General features: G+C 41.3%; 1 protein-coding gene across 1 annotated transcript in view; it reads right to left on the reverse strand.

Moving 5' to 3' along the window:
- SPHKAP (SPHK1 interactor, AKAP domain containing) overlaps nucleotides 1–13,732 on the reverse strand; it is a 176,812-nt gene extending 163,080 nt beyond the window's left edge. The window contains exon 1 of the mRNA XM_063086703.1: nucleotides 13,717–13,732. Coding sequence (XP_062942773.1) covers nucleotides 13,717–13,732 — 16 coding nt within the window. The remainder of the gene's footprint in view (nucleotides 1–13,716) is intronic.
- Nucleotides 13,733–18,024: the final 4,292 nt, after the last annotated feature.

Raw genomic sequence — 18,024 nt, forward strand, 5'->3', positions numbered from 1 at the left:
GCTATTGTGTGTTCTGCAGTTTGTGAAGCAAGCTGGCTGGCAGAGCTTGCATCTGAAAATAAAGCATGTTTACTTTGCTGGCAGCTGCTCAGTTTTTCTTTGGACTTTGCCAGTAACAGTGGAGTTTCTGAGTTTCTCTGTGGACTTCTCAGCTCATAGTATTGTGTATGCTGAATAAAGACTATTCCTTCTTCAACCAAGGCTCCACGGACCTTTTTGCTGGTTACCTAGCTCATAGACCTGCATGTGAAGGGTTCATGAACAGGCTCGAGGGTTCTGTGAGCTCCAGACCCTAGCCCTAGCTCTATAATTGGCATAGTTGGAGCAGGATTCTGAGCAGGTACAGGAGCCAAGAAGCCCTTGGAGAAGGAGGAAGTGTGGCTACTTTTGAACATGTTGTGTCCTGTGGCCACTTTCCTGTTGACCGGGATCTGGTTGCTGTTCACTGCACTGCAAGTCAGCATAGATCAGGCACTACAGTGGAAAACCCCTTGGTAGGGGACGAAATGTGGCTGTCCTTGAGCAAGTGGTGCCCAGTGGCCACTTTTCTGCTGACCACAGCCTGATTGCTGCTCACTCTGCTGAAAACTGATCAAGATCTGAAGCAGAAAGCAGAGTTGTTGGAAGCACAGATAAATGTCCTGGAGGACGACGTGCAGCAACTGGCCAATCCTGCTTCTCACACCAGGGAGGATGACCAAACCCAGTGGTGAGTTGAGGGAGACCATGCATCCCCAAGCATGACCTGTTGTGCACCAGAAAATGAAGCATGAGCAGCCTATGGGACCAGGCCGGCAACCAGTGGGCAATCCACAGGTGACTCAATTTACCACCTATGTCCCGTTTACCCAGGTTGAATTAGTTGACTTGGGGAGACAGTTTTGGCAGAAATGGGGGGGGACTGGCTGCTTGGCTGTTGTGGTTATGGGACCTAGGGGTGGATAGTGTGGTTTGCTCTGATGAGGAGATGGAAAAATTGGCCTCCATCACCATGCACCCATCCCTGAGGCAGCAGCTGCAGAATAGCTGCAGGTATGAACAAGGGCCAGGTAATCACTCCTTAATGGAATGGGTGAGTGCAGCTGCCCGAACCATGTGGGCAAATGCTGGAGAACTGCCCAAGATTGTTAGTGAATGGCGAACGTATGCTGAGTTAGTTCAAATAATTTGAGAGCTGGGGATGCGGCAGTCCGTGTTTAATGTGAACACTCATGGCCCAGATGATGAGAACTTTACAGGCAGCATGAGAGACACAGTGCTGCAGAATGCCCCATCAACGTCCTTTGGGTCACTGAGGGCCATACTGGCCCCATACATTGGTCGTCCTATGCTAATGAGGTAACGACCATGATAGCCAACAACTTGGGTGAAGTAGAGGAGAAAAGACAAGCAAAAGGGGTTTGAAAGGTGACTAAGGCCAACCCCCCAAGAAATGCTCTGGATTTTATCCTGAGGGGACCAAGTAAGTCTATCCGTAAGCAGATGTGGCTTGACTTGCTTGCAGCAGGGGTTGAAAGGAAGAAAATTGACAGGCAGCCAAATGCAGTCCTGTTTGCCTTGGGGCAGCAATTACGCCCTGAACAGTGTTTTACTAAACGTCCGGAAACAGGTAGCAAGGTACACTCAGTGGATTTAAAGGACTTTTTGGTTGCTCCTGAAGAGGCGGATGAAATGTTCCATTTTGATTAGGGAGCAGGCCAAGGTGCTCATCTTTTGGGGACCGGCAAGGACTGGAGGCTTCATGTTGAATTGGCAATGATGAAGCTGATGCACTGGCTAAGGTAAGGTGTCTGGAGACAGCTCCAGCAGCAGATGTGGCTGGGTGGCTACATTGGGGAATGCAGCATGCTGGCTGCAAGACCAGGGGGTCAGTGGCTTGCTGAGCACCACATAAACCTGAGAAAAAATGCCCTTGATGGGCAGATGATCTCCTGATGAACAGACGGGTGCCCCAGATGGGCAGGTAACTCATGTTAAGAGTGCCCCTGACACTGTGGCAGGTGGATCTTGTGAGACCACTGCCAAAGTCAGAGAGTTACTGGTTTTCTGTTTGTATGGACTTGTGGGGCCCTAAACCAGGTAAAATACCTATTCCTACAACCATCCTTTCTCAGGATGGCAAACTGGCATGTATCTTACCAGAGGGGCAAGAACTTCCCCAATTGGTACCAATAACCCTTTTGTCTTTTCACCCATAGTGTTCTGGCTGCAGGCACTGCACCAGAGTTGACTGGGTACATACATACATTGGCGTGATCATCTATGGAATATGCACTGAACTTCACATCAGCCTGACTACAAGATTCCCATGGAAAATTACACCAATGATGACCACTAACCGGACAAGGGTCAGAGAGAGGTTAGAGAAACAATAGATTCCTAGAATGAGAAACTCTTTACAAGATTTCCACCTTTTTATGCTACATAAGAGAGTCAAAAGAGTTAAACAGGAGAATTTAGGTGAATTTCAGGTATTAATTATGATATAGTTAATATTTTGTGGCAAGGTCTCTTTTAGGTTTGAATTATACTAATTGAACAAATCAATTCATTTTCCATGGTTATTTATTGGCAAATTTTAACTTAGTTTAAACTTCACAAAGAGGACTGGATTGGCCTTTTTAAATTATACTCATGTATCCATCCAAAAGTTGTTAACACATGGTGGGAAAAATTCAATGAAATTATTTACTGTTAATACCAACAACAGAGATTGTGCAACACATGTACATCATATGTTGCTATATTAACTTGAGTTTGAGAGGTAACAGGAGATAGGAAGGACAAAGAGATTGGTAGGCCCATAAGGAGAGGGAATCCAGCCCTTCTTAAAGCCAGTGCCAGGAGGAGGTGGTAAAACTTTGAAAGAAATAGCTTTGCTGTATCCACAGAAGCTGAATCATTAGGCACTGGGGCTCCCAGATGAGAAAAAGATCTTGCTGTCCCACTTTTAAAGTCAGCAGGAATTGGATGCATGCCAGTGAACAACTGAATATGAGGAGCTGAGGATCACAGACTCTACCCAATTTTTAATTCTGTTATATTTTAGATTCTTGCATGACCCTAGAGAGGGAAAGAAAGTCCTTTTAATGCCTGACATTATTAAGCCAGAGAGCTAGAGAGATAGCAATAGACAGAAAGGTTTTAAGTGATGAAAAGAAATTTTTTTACACTTAGAAAATGTTAGGGGCAACATTTTTGATTGAATTCCATCAGTTTTTGTGCCCACCATACACGATGCAGCCGAAGGTACCTCGGTGACCCACTCCCCTCTCTCCACATTCTACATTCTCAATATTTCCTGCTCTATCTCTCTCATTCTAGCCCTCTCTATATCCTTTTCTCCCTAATATTGAGGAGGAGATATTGCACAGACAACTGCCTGCTTATAATGTACACAGAAGGTCAACATGGGTTTTGCCACCTTCCTTGCTACGTGCGGTTGAGAACATGGAGATAGCAAACATCATGAAGAAGTCCTTTGGAATTCTCTGCGTTACCTTCTCTGTGTGTCATATGGCCAACCTGTTGGATGTCTGTTTCTGGATGTCCTTTTGTATCTTGAAACTCAAGAAATACTTCTACAGTATTCTCATAATGACAGGAGCACTTTTGAATAACCCTCTTCTGGTGATCCTGTGATCTTAGCTCTCTATTTCCTTCCTATCTCTGCTGCCAAGCATTATGATACTGCAATTATAGTTAATAGGCAACATTAAAAGCTCCTGTTTATGGAGCATTTACAGTAAGCCAGGCACTGGGCTACCTTCTTCATATGAATTGTGTCAGTCAGGACTTCTAGTCACCCTTAGCTTGAAAAACATCAGTGACATCACATTGTTTTTAAATAAAGATCCAGTGGTTCCCAAGGCTTAACATATTCTGGCTCCTGACATTCAAGTCTGTTTTCACTCCTCCCTTCCTCATTTCCTGTCCTCCAGGTGCGCACCTGGAGTTATTTAAACCTTCCATTGCTCTCTTGCCCTGGGACTTTTCCACCTGATGTTCTGGCTGCCAGAAGCACTCTTCCTCAAAAGGCCTTCTTTACCTCTCCCATTTAAGTCTTATTCATTGTTATGTGTTCTTAGAGACCACATTGCTTTTACTTTTGGAGCATACATGCCAATTTGATATATTTCTACTGATGTCATAATTTGACAAATCTCTTTCTCTCTTACTGGCACTGAAAATCCATGACAATAGGGATTTTTCTACTGGTGTTCATTATTATATACCCAGCTCATCTTATCTGACATATGATAAAGGGTCAATATGAGTATTCAATAAATAAATAAATGAGTGAATTCTATTTTTCTGAGGCTTATATCTATCTTACATTTGGCCTCAACTTTCTGTAAAGAAGCTTGTTTCTGTGGCAACATTTTTTTTTGTCCACCTCAAGGGCATGTGGGAGCCATTATTGGGATTACTGACTTGATAGCTGTGAGGGACTAGACATGTTTTTATTCACCTGAGGTCCTGGTCACTATAGACACTGTCAGAAGACCCACCACATAGCTTTAATCCAATTGATATACTTGCTGTCTTTTAGATTTTGAACAACATTGTGCCTATAAAGAAAATGATTGATCTATTTAACGATGAAAATTCTGTCTTGTTCCACTAAGAATTTATAATAACTAACAGAAAAGTTATATACTATAAAACTGGTAAAAGATAAGTTAAAATTCAGGGCTAAGGAAAATAGATATTATAACAAGAGGTCAGTATCATGATTAAAAACAACACCGATATTCAGGTCATAAATTTCTCTTCTGCTTTTGTAATTGAGCTTTAAGTTTGTTTCTGGGAATTCTGGCAGCTGGAGTGAAATGAGGACAGAAGCAGTTATACAGACATTATTTTTCTTAAGGAAAAGTAAAGAAGGTATTTAGACACAGGTGACAGGTACCAGCAAACTCCAAGAGCTTCCAACTATGTTTTGGACATTGTTATTATTATTATCTTAAACAAATCCAAGCAGTGGTGATTATAATCAGAAGTTCTCTAAATATTTGTATGATATGAGTAATTCACATAACTTTTCTGGACTTTGAGTTTTTCATCTTTAAAGGAAGGGAACTGGGCAAGATGACCTTTACCAGAGTCCCTTGTATTCTAATATCCCATATCCAATGGGTTCCCATTTCTGCAGCACAGAAAGACTAGAACTTGGTATTTCAAAAGACTTATTTTATTTAATTTCTCCTTAAGGAGAAATTGTTTTAAGAAGTTGGGGGTCACCTGTCAATCATGTCAAATGCAGCTGAGAATCAAATAAGAGAAGGACCGAGCAGTTTGGTTAGTTTGAAACAGATCTCTTGGGAAATGAAAAGAAAAACTAGTGTCAGAGTGTGGTGTGTTGGGTATCTACTCTCTAGCATGTCTCCTTTCATCCTTCCATCTGCTGCGCCTATGGCCCCCAAAATGTTTTGCACTAAAGCATTGATAATGTAGTGAAGGTGTAGACTTGGTTTTTGTTTCTCTTTCTAGAGTCTCTATGGTAGAGACTCTGTCTGTCTGCTCAATAAATGTTTAATTTGTGACTCTTCAATCTTCTTTTTGCTCCTGTTTAAATGCTATCAGAATCAGTGTTTTGTCAACTGCTGAACAGCAGAGAAGCATCTAATGTGGGTTTTTGAATCTTATGTTGTTGCTTATCTTAAAAATTGTGTGCAGTCAAAATAACCTTTGAAAATCCCTTAAGAGGCTTATGAAGTATGGTATGTTGGATTTTGTGAATAAATCTTATAATTGTGTGTGTGTGTACTTTGTGAGAATGTACAATATGTAATAAAAACACAAGTAGAAGTTTACTATATTTTTAATATTGAGAGGAAGAGACAGAGAAATAAAAGAATAAAAAAAAGAGAGTGATCATGTAGCATTGAATTTGCAAGAGTTAAATGTGTGTATGGTACAACACCACAACATCCCTACGTAGCAGCAGGTGTGTGAGACTGTGGAGTGGGCAATGTGTGAATGGATAATAGGATGAATGTAATTCCCAGTTCATACTCCATGTCCCGAGGAGGAGAGACCTACAGATCATAGTATTTATTGTTACTATCTGCATCTGGTCTCTAGGATCTGCTTCCAACTGCTTATACAAGTGGTCAATGTGAGTCCCATTCCTCTCTATTTCCAACCTGATCCTCATATCATTACATTCAGGAATATATTGTTAGGTAGTGATGAGGGTCTTTGGAACTCCAGAGCAAAAACAGAATTCTGTGAGAGCTGTTGGAAACTTGCACAAGCTGGTCAACATCCCATCCAGTTAGATAGTCAGCACCTACCGATTCAACCCTGAAGATAGCCAGGTTATACTGTAGCATCAAACAACTCCAAAATCTCAGGGGATTAAAGCCTCAAGAGTTTATTTCTTACTCATGCTACCTGTCCATGGAGCAGCCAGTATCTGAAATCTGTTATTCACATGGCAGAAAGCAAGAGAAATGAAGCAAATCACACATGGATTCTTCAATACTTCTACTTGGAAGAAACACATGTCCTTTGTGCGCACTTTGTATTGGCCAAATCACATGACCTAGCTATATCTTGTATCAAGAAGAGCAAGTACAATTCCACACTATGCTTAAGAGCACAATTGGAAATACTTGCTGAATAACACTAATGACCACTGCAACAAAGATGTGCCAAGGAGTGAATTCTGTACAGTCTCCAGGTCCAAACTCATATGGCTTTATGTTCTTGAATAATCTTCAGGAACTGGGCAGTTGTTTCAGCTCAGTTACACTGAGTGAATCATATGTCACAGAGAAGGAAGAAATAGTCTTGCCACTCTTTCCTTTTATTTAATAAAGAAAGAAGGAAAGAAGGAGTCGGGAGAAAAAGGAGGAAAAAAGAAAGAAATCACTACTCGAAGAATCTCAAGTGTCATTTGAGAGCCACCATGATCAATTTTAGTTTAATTAATGCCTGTGGTAGGCAGAATAATGATACCCCCCACCCCCACTCCCCAAGAGGTCCACATCCTAGACTCTGGAACTTGTGAATACGTTACATTACACGGCAAAGCATAATCAAGGTTCAAGATGGAATTAAGTTTATTAATCAGCTGACTTTAATATAGGAAGATTGTGCTGGATTATCTTGTTGGCCCAATATAATAACAGGGGTTTTAAAAGTAGAAGAGGGAGGCAGAAGAGGAGGTCAGAAATCAGAGTGACATGATGTGAGAAGAACTTAACACTCTATCGCTAGCTTTGAGGATAGAAGAAGGTTGTCATGAGGCAAGGAATGCAAGCAGCCTCTGGAAGCTGGAAAAGGCAAAGAAACAGTTTCTCCCATAAAACCTCCAGAAAGGAATGCAGCCCAGCCAACAGCGGTAAGATCCGTGTCAGACTTCTGACATACATAACTGTGAGATAATAAATTTGCACTGTCTTAAGCCACTCATTTTGTGAAAATTTGTTAAAGCAGTGATAGGAAAGTAATACAATGCCTTTTTTTTTTAAACTAATTTGTAAAATCGTGGCTATTCTAAGAAGTTCAGATAACAATTTTAATAATTTGGCTATACAATATGTAATCAAAATGAAAGAAACAAAAGGAGGCACAATGGTCATGTTATCTTTTTGAGAGCATCAACCTGTTTTCAGTCGCTTTTAATTCAGAGACCATATTTTGAGAAAAATTGAACCAAAAGGCATTTAGAAAAAATGTCATGTTGAGATTACATACTAAGCTAATCAAAGGCAAGAACTATTTTTTACTCATCATTATATATGCTTTGATGATTTTCTTGGAAGAGGAAGTCAAAAATGTCTGAAATAAATGAAGCCATGAGACAAAAGGAGATCTTGAAGGCTTCCACAGTGGGACTGTACAAGCATAAGGAAACAGACAGGGCCAGGGATATAGTCCAACAACATAGAATTTGGAGTTTGAAATCTTAGGGTTCAAGTTCTGTTACTCACTAGTTGTCCTTGGACAAGTCATTTAACCTCTCTGAGCCTTAGTTTCTTTATTTAAAATGGAAATAAAAATAATAGTATTGACTTCCAGTTTCTACTTGGAGAAATTCTATTATCCTACAAACGATGTCTGGCTTTAAACAAAACTTACAAGCCATATAAAAAAGCAAGGAATAATAATAATAAATAAAAACTTCTAAGGGATAAAGTGACCAACAGATCCAGACTCAGATCCAGACTCAACAGATCCAGACTCAGGTGTGACACGGATGTTGAAACTATCTGGCAAAAACTTAAAATAATGATAATTATTTTAATGGTCCTGATCCTGATGAAAAAGTGAACAACATGTAAGCTCACATGGTTAATTACAGCAAGAGATGAAAACTATAAGATAAAATCAAATAGGAATTACAGAAAAGCAAAATGTGATAATCAGATGAAGAATATCTTTGACAAATTCATCAGTAGAATTAAATCAGCTGAGGAAAGAATCAGTGAACTTGAGGACAGGTCAATACATGTTACCCATGTGAAACAAAAGAATAAATCCAAAAACAAAAGCAGAAGAGAGCATTCAAGAGCTGAATTCTAGTATATGTACAAGTGGAATTTTAGAAGGAAAAGACAGAAACAGGGTAGGAGACATATTTGAAGAAATTATGGATGAATTTTTTCCAGAATTAATAATGGATGCCAAATCACAGATTTGAGAAGTTCAGAAAACATCAGGCAGGATACACACACACACACACACACACACACACACACACACACACACACCCTGGCATATCACATAAAAATTGCTCTAAACAAAAGACAAAAATAAAATCTTGAAGGAAGGCAGAGATAAAAGACATGTGACATAGATAGGAACAGAGATAAGAATAAAAATAGCTTATAGACAGAAACTATAAAAGCCAAAAGTCAAAGAAGTAACATCTTTAAAACAATGAAAGAAAGAAAAACACATCAACCTAGATCTCTAAAAAATTTTCAAAAAGTAAAGGAGGAATAGACTTTTTCAGAAAAAGACAGAAAATCCATTGCTAGCAGACCTACCTTACAAGAAATGTCAAAGACAGTTCTTTGTACAGAAGGCATGTAATACAAGGGAGAAGCTTGGATCTGTGTAAATGAAGTGCCAGAAATGGAATAAATGAAGATAAAATAAAATTTGTTTTTCTCCTATTTGTAATTTTTCTAAAAGTTATCTGGTCATTTAATGCAAACATAATAATATATAGTATGCTTGTAGCATTTGTTAAAATAAAATATATGGCAACAATAGCACAAAGGATCAGAGCATAAGATGTTGAAGGTATATTTGCTAAAGCCTTACACTGGATGTGAAGTGGTATATTATAATTTGAAGTTAAACTCTGATTAATAAAAAAAAATAGATATTCTAAACCGTAGGGTAACCACACTTTCTTAAACGAAATATAAATAATAAAGTAACATGGAATCATAAAAAAATTCTCAATTAACGCAAAGCAAGACAGAAAAGAGAGAAAAAAGAAAAGAAAAAAGAAAATAAAGAAGATGTGGCACAAATATAAAATATTTAACTAGTTGGCAGAATTTAATCCAGCTCTATCTAGAATCATAATAAATGTGGTTTTTTCGTGACCGGCACTCAGCCAGTGAGTGTACCGGTCAGTCCTATATAGGATCCGAACCCGCGGCGGGAGCGTCGCCGCGCTCCCAGCGCAGCACTCTACCAAGTGCGCCACGGGCTCGGCCCCTAGAATCATAATAAATGTGAACAGTCTAAACACATGAATTAAAAGAAAGAGATTGACAGATGGGATAAAAAGGTAAGATATAACACCCTGCCTACAAGAAATAACTTTAAATATAAAGACATAGACAGATTAAAATCAAGGAAATGGAAAAATAATACACCAAAAGAAAGCCAGAGTAGCTATGCTAATATCAGATAAAGGAGACTTCATGTCTGAGTTATTTACCAGCATCAATTTAAAAAATCTACCATGAAACAATCTTACTTAGAGGAGTTTATTAAGTATGACAGGCAGCAATAGCTAAAGGTTCACTGTTCCTTGTACTTCAAACACCATCTCAATTCATCTTTACAGCATCATTTTCAAGTGTTTAAAGCACTGTTGTTGTTGTTGTTAACATTTCCTAGATGACAAAAATAAGTGAGCATCTTGCCCCGGAGTGGATAACCAATGACTAATATGTGGGTGAACCAGGATCTTAATCACTGTGCTATCTTCTTTATAAAAGGGTAAGCTTTTATTAGACCTTCTGTGAGCATAATGCTGCTCTCCACCAAAAGGGGAACATTCAAAACAAACCAAGTTGGGCTTTTTTTTTTTTTTTTTTTTTTTAGATGGGTGGGTTTTGCCTCAGTTCTTTTAAATGCCTTGATTTCACCTTCCACTTTAAAAAAAGTAGGACATTCATCCATATCATGCTCAATGGAGAGTTACTGCTACAATAAAGGTTGTGGCATTATAGAAGGTTAGAAGTAAAAGGGACCTAGGAAATCAGTCTATCCAGGATTTATGTCAGTACATCCAGGAGAAAAATGAGTAACAGTTCAAGGAACTTGCCCAAGCAGTCACAGCCATTAATTTCAGAACAGGACTAAGCATCACTTTTCCTTTTCCCCTCCTCACAATTATTTGTAGCTGTAACTCTCTGTAACACAGAAAAACTCCATTCACATGAGTAGTTCTAGCTAAAGGAGGCCCCTTGTGAACAAGATGCATCCTAATGTTCATTTACAAGTTGATTATTTGGCAGCAGATACTTATTTTACCAAAGGAACCACATTATGGAGGTCAAGAACCCATAAAAGTTGCCCGTACCTAAAGTGTAGTTTTAATGATGGACTTTAAGACTTTTGATAACGTTGTTGCTATTGCAAGTTGCCTTCAGAGTTCCCATCTGTTCACCAGGCACCCGTTACCTAGCAGCAGCATGGGCTCTCAGAGTCCTGGGCACCAGGATTTTCTAATCCCCAGTTTCTCTCTGGGAAATTGTACCTATTGGGTAGTGATGCCCTGAGAATTCTGAATTGGGGGATGTGTCTGAAGCCCGGAGCTCACCTTGAGGAGAACATGCATTCTATGATAGAGAAGGATCTTAAGTTTACACGTGAGGCAGTATCTGGTATTTGTCAAAGCTCCTCACTTGATAAGAGTAATAGATTAATCTTTTGCGAGAGGTTTTAATAAATAGGACACAGAAATGTAAGCGTACTGTTGATTTTCTCCTTTTATATGAATTTCAAAACAAATAACCTTCCAATAAAATCTTGATGGAAGACCTTAGTCTATTATACAGTACTGGGTTATTTGTTTCATTAAAAATAAATCTAGTTTGTTCGTTTTTTGTTTGTTTGTTTGTTTGTTTTTTCCCTCCTAGAACTAACATTCTGAGAGACAGAACCTGGAGACTCTGATGGGTTTTAGAGAAATGTTTCTAGGTGATAATTTGGATTGGTTAAAACAAGTGGACAGGAAACCAAAGTCAATATACCTTATTTTTTCAAAAGTTCATATTTGATGAACTTGATTTTCTGATTCAAAATGCCATATAGAGACTTTATTGTTCAAATAAAATCCAGTAAGCCAAACAAAATAAAGAGAACAAAACAATACAATATAAACATCCAAATGTTTAGGAAAGATGAGGAAAACCTTCTCCTTAAACTTCAAATTCAAGCTTAGATATAGTCAAGGTGACAAATTATTTCTGTTTGCAAAAAAGATATTTTCATCACTTGTTGACTTTAAAAGATGATCTTCTTGCTTTTAGGCCGCCCTCATGTGTTCCAATGATATCAGTGTTTTCCCAAACTGTATACCAAAATCTCTTTTTTCCCCCATTTGAAATAAAGCATGGGTTTTTTTAGTCAATCCAAGAAAAAACAAAAACTGGACTTGAAGCCAGAAAAGCTGTGTGGATGATGTAGCTCTGCTACATACTGTTTCTGTGGATTTTTAAATCTAATTATTTGCTTTATTTAATTTCCTTTTCCTTCAGAGTTTTCAGCTAGGAAGTGGAGATAATACCGTAATATCTGTCATAATTAACTCATAGGGATGTAATGATCAAATAATTTAATATATGAGATAATACTTGATAAATGTAAATCTTCCTATACACACACTAGTTTCCTATATAAGTGAAACCAAGTTTCCTTCTGTGAGCGGAAACTACTGTATTGTAATACAATGTGCTACAGAATACACTGAATAAGAGTCCTCTGATTCTCTTTTATTTTTTTAAAAATACTTAATTGTATGACCCTAGAAAATCAAATAAACTTCCTGTAGGACAGATGACTAAAGAACATTCACTAAAGCTTTTAGATCTAAAAAAACCCCTTCACTTTTAAAAGTTTGTTTCTTGAACTGTACTGCTAGCCAGAAAACCCTTGGATTCTGGGTCTGTAATGAAACTGGTGTGGGAACATTTAATCTCTCCACAGCTCAGTTTCCTAATTGGAGACATCTTCTGGCTTTGATAACCAGTGATTTTAAGAAATCCATAATGCAATTCACATAACTTATTGCACATTTAAAAATGAAAATATTCATAGTAAAAATGAACTGGAACTTTCACAGAGGTAAGGTAATAAAGTATAACAACTCAAAAAACAATAAATCTTTCCTTTTAAAAAACCCATGCTGTAAAGTTTCTAAAGTATATGAGACATTAAATTTTGAGATCAATCTTTACCAAATATCACTTGATTAAAATTTCAGTCATTTATAACTTTGTTTAATTGAGAATTTTAAGAAAATGGAAAGCCAACAGAAAAATGTATTCTATAGTTAATGCAATATATTACTAAACCATTTTATTTTCTCCGTCCAATTGTTAAACAGAATGTCTTTCATTGTCTTATAATTCTTAAGAGAAACTGATTTATAATCATCAACTTAATTTTATTAGATTCTGAAAGCATTTCATATTCGGACAATACAAGCCTTAACCAGTAACAATTTGATATTTCCTAACCATTGCCATTTCTAGAAAAAGCTTGTATAAAGTACCCAATCATCAATTCTTTAAAATTCAAAGTTTTGTGGGCAAGTGGTATGACTAAGACACAATTTGTACAAACCATTTAAAAATTCTAGTTTACTTTTGCCTATTAATATCTATGGCATTCAACTAAGTCTCCTAGAAAGGAAATTATGTTTCTAACATAAAATAAAATTAACTCATCTATTGGAGTTTATACAGATGAGGATGCTAACAAAATAGCTGAAATCACTACACTGATTTGTGGAAATGTGACGTCCTTTGGTGAATAAACAATCATAGTCAAAAGGCTTAATTTGCTGCAGCTGATCTTAGATCTATATTAACGTTTTGATAGGATACAGAGCAATAGCATTGCAGTTAGTTTGCTCTTCATAAGATCATTTTATAGTACGGAAACGGAAATAATTTTATGAAATTATTTCTACAGTGTGTTTCTAATATTTTAGAAAATGTCTCGGTATTTGAATAGGAATATAATCATGATTCAGGAACCACCCTGTTGGTCTACAACACTGGATTTAAAGCAAGCAATCTGTTGTCAAAAGTGTGTTTATGGGCATGTTGCGACCACTGGGTTCACCCTTTCAATTCTGATGGCCATTGTCTTACGCAGTAGAATAGATGGATGCACAGAGTGACCCCCCCCCCCCATTTACTTGACTTTCAACACGTCTTCCACGTTTATCTGCAAACCAGTGGCATTTTTTTGTTTTATTTTAAAAAGTCTTCCTGCGGTCCTTACTGTCCTCTTCGCGCATTGTGTCACAATGGCAAGACTCAGTCAGTGGTCCTCGGACCGTGCTGTGTGCAAGGGGTAGAGACGTTTCACTGACGAGCCCTCTCCTGACCCCACAGGGAAGGGACGCTTAAGGAGGAGATGCCTGTGGGCTGAGGAAGCGCTGTTGCATCGCCGAATATACATGCTACGAGTCCCTAGATGGCATCCTTCAACGCCTTTGAAAAGCAGTCTCCGTCCTCCTCCGCCACCCCCGCCTCCTTTGCTACCCCGACCCGGGCTCCTTGGCATTGTCGTATCAGCTCCGTGTGCGCCCTGCCCCGGACGCTGGGCTTTGCTGCTCTCCAAGAATCCGAGCTCCAGGGGTTTCTTGGGTGCCTGGTCATCTCGGCGGGAAGCTACCGAGGTGTTCGCTCGGGGAACGGTGAAAGGAAGGGGTCGACCCTGACGGGGGCTGCGCGGGCCGCAGGGGTGCGAACGCCTGGCCCCGAGAGCCCCGCCTCTGCTCTCGGTGGAGACGCTCCACGCCCAGCGCACGGAGCGCAGAAGCCGCCTGCCCGGCCCGGCCCGGGGAACACGACCGGGACCTCAGCCCCCATGCACCCCTGAGCTTAATGCGGGAAGAAAGACAAAAATCTCAGGTTCTTTAAATTCGCAAAGGACTGAGTCCGCAGGAGAGCGGAGAGAAGGGGACGGGAGGAGACGCGGCCCTGGAGAATACGTTACTTCCACCTGGCGGCGTCTAAGGGGGCGTCCCTGACCTGCCCAGCGACCGGACCCCAGGGCTGGGGAGGAGTCGGGGGACGCTCCTGGTCTGAGACGTCAAAGGGGGAACTCGCGGACTGGCAGGGGGTGTGTGGGCCTGCCGGGGACTGAGGTCTTCTCCGTCCGGTATCTGCCGGGCGATGGGTAGGAGCGGGTGCTCCCCACACCTCTGCCTCCCGACCTCCCAGCCCAGCAAGCGCACATGCCCGCCCCGGTCGAGCTGGATGGGAAGTGGGGGGTACTTTGCCCTAGTCCTGTTCCCTCCTGTTATCATCCCTACCTGGGAACCTGTTCACAGCACAAGGCGCGAAACCTCTCCGGGCTGTGTCCACGGAAAGCCCGGCTCCTGGCTCCGCGCGAGGGCAGAGGGGACCTCAGTCCCCCGGCCCCGGAGGCTGGCCCGAGGCTGCTGCTGCCCGCTCGGTAGCGCTCCAGCGCACAGCATCACGCCCTGCCGGGCAGTCGACAGGGACCACGATCGCCCCCAGAGCGGCTTGCACAGCTCGAGCCAGACTTATTTGCAAGCGCAGCGACGCCCGTCTCCTGCCTGGGAGCCCCGAGGCAACCGAAGCGCTCCGGGGCAAGTTCGTGAGCGACCCGGAGCGCCGACTAGAGTTTGAGGGTCATTGGGTTGGGCACAGGGGGAAGCGGTTCTTACCTTGGTACCGAGAGCAGGGAGTTGCCATCCATTGTTGATGGGCGCGCAGAGAAGAAAGACGGAAAGTCCGGGTCCTGTGCTGCGAGGACCCGGCTCCCGGAACGCCTGGACCGAGCGCGCAGGGACAGAGGCGCGCAGGCTGGAACGGCGGCGGCGGCGGGGCCCGGGAGACTCGCTCCTCCACGGCCAGTGCGCCGCGCGCTGCGACCGCCCGATGTCCCCTCCCGCCGTCCTTTCTGATCTTGCAAGGGCGCCTAGCCAGCGCTCCTACTGTTCCGCAGGCTCCTGCCCTCTTCCAGAGCGACCCCAGCAGCAGAGGTGACTCCGACAGATTTCTCTTTCCCCGCCCCACAGTCCCGTCCTGTCCCCTGCCTTTCTCTCCTGCATAAGGCAGGTCTGAGCCCTGAAGTTGTTCACTCACTTTCCCACATTCACGCTGTCAGTCCTGGCAATGCCCACAACGCCCACTGGTAGCGCCCCATTCCTTCGACTGTTTCTCTCAGTTTTATTTTTGTTTGTCTTCTACCACGTAATGTTTGATCGCTCAGAAAAACGCTCTCTTTGACCTCCCAACTCTTTTCCCTTTACTTGGATTTTCTCTCCTGGTTTTGATTCTTAGATTTCTCCATCTAACTCATTTTGCTTAGTTGTGATTCAGTCATCTTTCTCTCTTGTTAGAACCCTGGGTGCACATAGAGATCTCAAAACCTACGTATGACATCCATAGGAGGCCAAGGCCAGCACGCAGCACCTGGAATGAAGAGCTGTCACAAATGCCCCCGATTGCCTGCTCAGTATCTCCTTGAGCAAAAATGTCAGTTGTTTTAAGAAGAAAGACACTGATAGTAGCAAATGTCTGGCAAGATGAGGACATTGTTGATCCTTTTCCTCCTCCTCCTTCTATTAAAAAACAAGTAAAAAAAAAAAAAGAAAAAAGAAAAGAAAAGAAAAAGAAAACCCTGGGGCATTCACATGAGGGAAAAAGGAGTAAATATACTTTTCCCTATTCCTCCTGGTAAGTACGTCCATAGCCCTGGAGACTATCTATAAAACAGCTGTAAGATAAAGGTGGACAGAATGCAGATCAGCTAGAGACCTCGGGACTCGAGGAATGACATGAGGGCGAGCTTCTGGGATTTTCATTTTGCCTATATATTCCAGACTTGGGCTAAAGAAGATGGAAACGTGAAAGTGTCAAGAGGTAGGGACAGAAAAAGCCACAACAGAGAAGCCTCCTCTCTCTAGCCAAAGGACCAGGAAAGGGACAGCCTAGCAAAACAAAATTTACAGACAATGACAGCTTCAGTTGGCCTAACACTACAAGAAAAATCCTGTGGCCCACTTTCAAAGATATCAAGGCTAAGTGGGAGCCTGCATTTTACCATCTCTAGGCTCTAAGGAAGCAAGACGATCCCTGGGACCAGGTGGTATCAGAAAAGATTAAGTAGAGGCCAAAACTTTCCTTCCTTCCAGGCAGTAACAGCACTCCCCTCTTCTTGTCCCCTACTGCACTTCCACCATGGTGCCCATGGAGCCTGGGTTTCCACATTCACACAGAAATTTAAGGTCTTCTTTTCATTCCACATATATAGGTGGTGTTAAGGCAAAGTATGGAGCCAAGACCTTAAATGCCAACAGGGAGCATCGGCCCTCCCTCTCCACCTTGGTGTCAATGGAGCCTGTATTTTCACCCCACACAACAGTAATGAGTGCTGCCCCCCCTGCCCCCGCCAACTGTGCACTGGGTAGCATCAGAAGTCATAGTAGAGTATCAAAACTTTCATTGTAGTCCAGAAATAATGAGTGCCCCACCTCGTCATTGGAGTTCACGTGGGAAGCAATAACTAGCACTCCCAGACAGACAGACAGCAGTGGAGGCCTAGTGAGAAGCCTGAACTCCCACTCCTGCCTAGCAGTAGTGAGGACCCTCTCCCCGCAAGTGTCAACAGAAACCATGTGGGGAACCTAGACTTTTATACTTCTACTCCCACTTAGTAGTAATGAGGCAGCACTACCCCCATTTTCCTTGCCCCACAGGAACAGTGTCAGAAGTTAGGAAAAAAAGGAAAGAAAAAAAGAAAAAGATATTTAAAGAGGATTCAATGTTTGAGTCTCCTAACATAATACCCCAAATGAGCAGGCTTTAATGGAAAATTATTCACCACACTAAGAACCAGGAAGATTTCAAACTGAATGAAAAACAAAACAAATCATTAGATCTTGTAATAGATTGAATATCACCCCCCCCCCAACTCATTGAAGGTTGAATTGTGTCCCCTAAGTTTTATGTATTAGAAACTTGGCCCCCACCATGACTGTTGGGAGGATGGGAAATCCAATTATGATAATTGAAAGGTGGGGGCTTGGGGAGGTAACTAGATTGTAGGAGCATGCCCTAGTAAATAGATTAATAATGGTGGTCAGAGGCATGGTTCTGAGGGCTTTAAAAGGAGAATGAATTAGTATCTCTCTCTGCTTTGCCATTTTGTCAATGTGATACCCTGCCACCACTGGTGCCACCACCAAGAACTTCACCAGCTGTTTTCTCTAGACTTTGGACTTCCCAGCCTCAGAAAATGTAAGCAATAAATTTTGTTTTCGTTATAAAATACACAGTTCTGTGTATTTTTTTTATAAGCAACAGAAATGTAATAATACAGATCATAACACTGAGATGACAGAGATGTTAAAATTATCTGGCAAAGATTTTAAAACAGCCATCATAAAAATAATTCAATAAGCAATACAAACATGCTTGAAACAAATAAAAAATTGGAAAGTCAGAAAAAAATTGTCAGCAAATAAGTAGAAAATGTAAAGGAGAACTAAAGGGAGATTTGGGAAATGAATAATACAGTAACTAAAATATAACACTTATTGTTTTATTAGTG

Source organism: Cynocephalus volans, chromosome 1 (assembly GCF_027409185.1).
Source record: "Cynocephalus volans isolate mCynVol1 chromosome 1, mCynVol1.pri, whole genome shotgun sequence".
Lineage (NCBI taxonomy): Eukaryota > Metazoa > Chordata > Mammalia > Dermoptera > Cynocephalidae > Cynocephalus > Cynocephalus volans.